We start from the raw sequence: 4,662 nt of genomic DNA on the forward strand, positions 1-4,662 counted from the left end.
TTTGGGCCGTCAAATCCGCGCCCCTGTTTATCTCTACCGTCGGTTCTGCCAAAAGGATAGGGGCTGTCGGATCCAAACTTCTAATCTTGGCCGTCCATTCTATAAGCCCTAAAGTTAGGGTTTCCTTCGTCTTTTTCATTTTCCCTGAAAGAGCGAGGGTTTCCTCCCGAAGTCAGGACTCGCTACGGCGCGCGGAGGCCGCCGTGAAACCGGCCGGAAACCCTTGCCGGTGCAGCGAGGGCCATGCTTTCTCCTCCCTTTTTAGTTCCGGCGGTAGCCATTCGCTGATTCTCCTCGGACGGAGTGGAAGATGTGACCGAGCGGTGGGACGGTCTCCATGGCGAGGATCTGCGATCGGAAAGGTATGTAGCTCTCATTTAGGGCTAACGGGAACCGGGTCACCTTCTCGCGGTCTTTGATTTCGCATGCGCTTGAGGGTCGACTCCGGTCCTTCAAGCCGCTCCTCGGCCTCCTCAAGCTCGTTCCCGGGCGTTGAGAGCCGGTTGAAACAGGCGGTAACCGAGAGGTTCCCCGTTTCAACTCGCGAGGGCTTGAGTGAGCGAAAAACCTTCACCCGTTGAGCTTCCCGTACATTTTCTTTATGTTATTCCACATTAATCTTGCGTCTTCAGTCGGAGGAAGCCCAGCTGCGACCTCCGGTGACACACAATTTCCGATCCATGTACGCACTAATTGGTTGCATTTGCGTCAATGGTGCTACAGGCGTTCATCAGTCGGGAAAGGGATGGATCCGTCAAGGAATCCGTCCTTGTCCTTGGTAACAAGAGCCCGCCGAAAATCCCTCGCCCATGCTGAGTAGTGATCTGCGGTCCGGTGAGTTGAAGGGTGATGAGTCGTAGCTCCGGGCCGTCGGGCGATGACGTGTACAATGCATCTCCGGGTTCTGGACGGCTGGCGAAGGGCGGAAGGACCAGCGGCGCAAACCCGGGTGGGAAACCCGGGTAGGGATTCATTCCCGACCCACCCGGATTGAATTCGGGTCTATCGCCCAAACTTGGCCCAGTGGCCCATGGTCCTTGAACTGGAACCCATGGTACATACGACCATGAAGTTGGAGCAGGAAGTTGTCCGGTGACTGGAGTGGATGCAGATTGGTCGAACGATTCCTCTGTTGTGTTTCTGAGTTGATCTGTGTTTCTGGGTTGATCTGGGTTTTGGATTTTTGAGACATTGGGGTTCTGCATATTGAATTCCTCTTTTCAATGTGCTGTCTTTGTTCTGCAGGTAATGATTTGCAGCAACAAAAAAACAGAAGACAATTGGAGGCAATTAAAAAAAAATGGTGCGGAAGGTGGATCAGAAAGGTAGCTCTGATACCATGAAAGGAAATGCAGAACAATGGAGAAAATGCTATTCTGTATATTCTGTATTACAAAATGTACAAGAAGTGTCGGTATTTGTAATACAAGAGAGAAGAAAAAGAATCAAAAAGAATATATGCACAATATTGTTTTTCCTAAAATATTCTATGTCTATAATCTACATATCAATTGCAATCTCAAAAGATAAAATCAAATTCTCCTTCCAACAAATGGCAACACATCCAGAATCGTCTTTAATGTAGCCTGACACTGAAGTCAAGAACTCATTTGGATAATCTAATTTTACCTGCAGGCAGCAGCACAAATCTAGTATCCATCACCTTCATTAAGAAATGAACACTCCAAAAACTAAGGACTCTTAATACTTTTGAGGACTTAAAAGGTACACCAAGAAGATATTGCATGAGCGCTTGCAATCCTTCTCTCCAGATAGAAAATCAATTTGTTAGTCTCACTAAACTCATATTGCAATCATTCAACTCCATCTTAAAACCCTGATTTTTGTATAAACAGATGGAGTTCATGACACTCTATGTTGGGAAGATCAAACTAAAATCAATTTTTTTGATAAATCCAACATCAAGACAAGTATATAAAACCAAGAAAACTCATTCCTCCCTCCCCGCGCCCCCCAAAAAAAAAAGACATGGAGAATTTGGGCGATCACGAAGCATTGTGGAGCATTGTGGACCAACGCCGTTGAATCCTTTTAAGCAATTTACCTTAGATATAGACTCTTATTTTCTAATGACCAAACGGTACCTCATATTTTGATGGGGAATAGCATAAGCAGACATAATTATTTATATATAGGCAAAGGTCCACCGTGTCTTGGCATAAATATTTACAATAATACGCAATAGCATACCATGAAAATGGACTCACCGTGCATATTTTGCCTTCTGCAGGTCCACCGTGTCTTGGCGAGCGGACCAAACACCCATTCTGATCATACTCAATATAAAAGGACTCAATCACTGATGTTACAACTACAGTTATTTTTCTAACATCGGTGTATGTTTTATCATCATAACAACACCCACCACAACCTCCATATGGCCCTACGGATTGAAATGGAAGGACAGAGGAGAATGGTTCTAAAGGTAATCCAACTGAGTCAAGATGAGGTTCTCTCACCAACTTCTCCAATATCTCATGCCACTGATATTTTCTCTTGTTAGAAAGGAAGCAGCCAAATCTTTTAAGAGCTATTGGAAGTCCACGGTATAGTGGACAAGGCTCTCTGACAACTCTTTAAAGCCGTCTTCAGGATGGTCTTTGCGGAAGGCATGGTGACTCAGAAGTTGGAGCGATTCTTTATGAGTCAATCCTGGGAGCATGTACTTGTTATCTACTTTGAGATCTTCCAGCAACTGCTCATCTCTTGTAGTTATCAAAATTCTACTCCCATATTGGAACCATTCTCGATCTCCAGCTCCAAAATACTCAATTTGATCTGTGTTAGTGATGTTATCGAGAACCAGAAGGATCCTTTTCCGACAGAGCTTAGTTTTTATCTCATTGATGTTGCTGTTGAGATCAAACGTTTCTAGACCTTGTATCTTCAGAACATCATGGAGAAGTCTCCTCTGAAGAAGTAAAAGAGTATCTAGGTTTGCTTCTCCGACATTTTCGAGTAAGCTAACACCTTCAAATTTCCTAAAAACATGATTGCAGACAACTTTGGCGACCGTTGTCTTACCTATTCCTTTCATTCCCCATAATCCAGCCACACGGACATCAGCCTCCGATCCAATTTCGAGCAACGATATCACATCCTCTACAAAGGAATCTACCCCAATAGCATTTTTGACCAAATAGGGGCAGATTGATCTAGGACTGATGCTGACGAGATGTCCTACGATTTGCTCAATGAAGTTTGATTGATCCCTGTAGTTACATGGGGAGAACAAGTCCAATATGAGTAACTATAGCATAAAGAGGCTACCGGCAGATGCGCGGTAAAACCATGAACTAGACTCGATCAACAGCAAATGTCAAATCGACCACTAATGTGAGCTTTTTCGGGAGTGAGCTTATTAAATGCATTACCCATTAGCATCATTATTCAAGTGCCATCCTGACAAATTCCCAGCTTCTTCAAGCGCATCCCTCCACTTCAGCACCAGCAAATCGTCCGTGTGGGCTGCCAAACACCTTCCGAAACCATCCCTGAATCGCCCGCTCTGTTTCCGGACGTCCCTTGGCTCAACATCATAGAAAATGGGCAGAACCACGTGACCCTGATGATCTCCGAGCCTCCTGTGGCACGCCAGGATCTCCACCAGCTCGTTCAAGCACCACCACGAGTCGGCGTAGTTGGCGGTGAACACAACGAGGGCAACCCTGGAGCGGCGAATCGCGTCGAGCAGCTTGGGCTCGATGAAAACCCCAGTCTCCACTTTGTCATTGTCCCTGAAGTAGAAGATCCCCGCCTGCCTCAGCGCGCGGAAGAGGTGGGCCGCGAAGGTCTTCCTTATGTCCTCGCCCCTGAAGCTCACGAACACGTCGTACTTCCATTCGTGGGTCGAAGCAGAAGACAAAACGCATCGCCTGACTTCTTCGGTTCCCATGGGAGCAACTGCGAAGAAGCTCGAAACTTTTCGTTGCAGGCGACGCTTGAGAATGAGAGAGAGAGAGAACGCACGAGCGGTGAATGAGAGGGACAAGAAATCAAAGCTCCGTCGAATGTCCGAAGCAGGTGGGGAGGGAGACTTCGTTTGTTCAAGAGTTCTTGAGGAGAGCACTTGGTCGCTCGAAAGATTTATGAGTTTGAATCCTCAAACCAGACCATGAACCCGTCTCCCTCAAAAGCTTGGGAGCTCGGTCTACGCGATGGAGAAAATTCTAGGTGGACCTGGTCCCGGTCAAACTCTTGCCTCCCCTTTCTCTCGTCATTAGTTGCCGCGTTCAAAATCGTCTCTCTTACCGACCAAAAAAATAAAAATAAATCGTCTCTCTCTCTTCGTTGATTGTTCCGTCTTCTCCATCAAGCCGAGCGAAGCCCCCTCTCTCTCTCTCTCTCTCTTTTTATGAGTCTCTCCCTCCCAAGAGCTCGCCGATCACATCCTGAGTTCAGATCAGCCGCCTTCGACACGTCGTCTCCACCATCGCTTCTAAGAGGCGCTCTCTCTCTCTCTCTCTCTCTCTCTCTCTCTCTCTCTCTTAAGAGCCCCACCGATCGCAATTACTCGGTCCCGTGCTCTGTGTTGGAGTCAACACCTAATATAAAAACAAGAAGTCCATTATGCATGAAGTCTGGACGTGGGCAGCAAGTGTACGCATGAAGGAATGGATGGGCACATATTAAAATAATAGT

At 46.6% G+C, this 4,662-nt stretch overlaps 1 protein-coding gene across 1 annotated transcript; it reads right to left on the reverse strand.

Annotated features, from left to right (window-relative positions):
• Nucleotides 1–1,551: 1,551 nt before the first annotated feature.
• Nucleotides 1,552–4,056, reverse strand: LOC104420814 (disease resistance protein RUN1-like). The gene is made up of 3 exons (XM_039301281.1): nt 3,396–4,056; nt 2,229–3,233; nt 1,552–1,629 (listed from the first exon to the last, which is right to left on the reverse strand). The coding sequence occupies exons 1-2, from the start codon at nt 3,914–3,916 to the stop codon at nt 2,552–2,554; spliced, it is 1,203 nt and encodes a 400-aa protein (XP_039157215.1). The 5' UTR covers nt 3,917–4,056; the 3' UTR covers nt 1,552–1,629; nt 2,229–2,551.
• Between the last annotated feature and the right edge of the window lie 606 nt (nt 4,057–4,662).

The sequence above is a fragment of the Eucalyptus grandis genome, chromosome 9, assembly GCF_016545825.1.
Source record: "Eucalyptus grandis isolate ANBG69807.140 chromosome 9, ASM1654582v1, whole genome shotgun sequence".
NCBI lineage: Eukaryota > Viridiplantae > Streptophyta > Magnoliopsida > Myrtales > Myrtaceae > Eucalyptus > Eucalyptus grandis.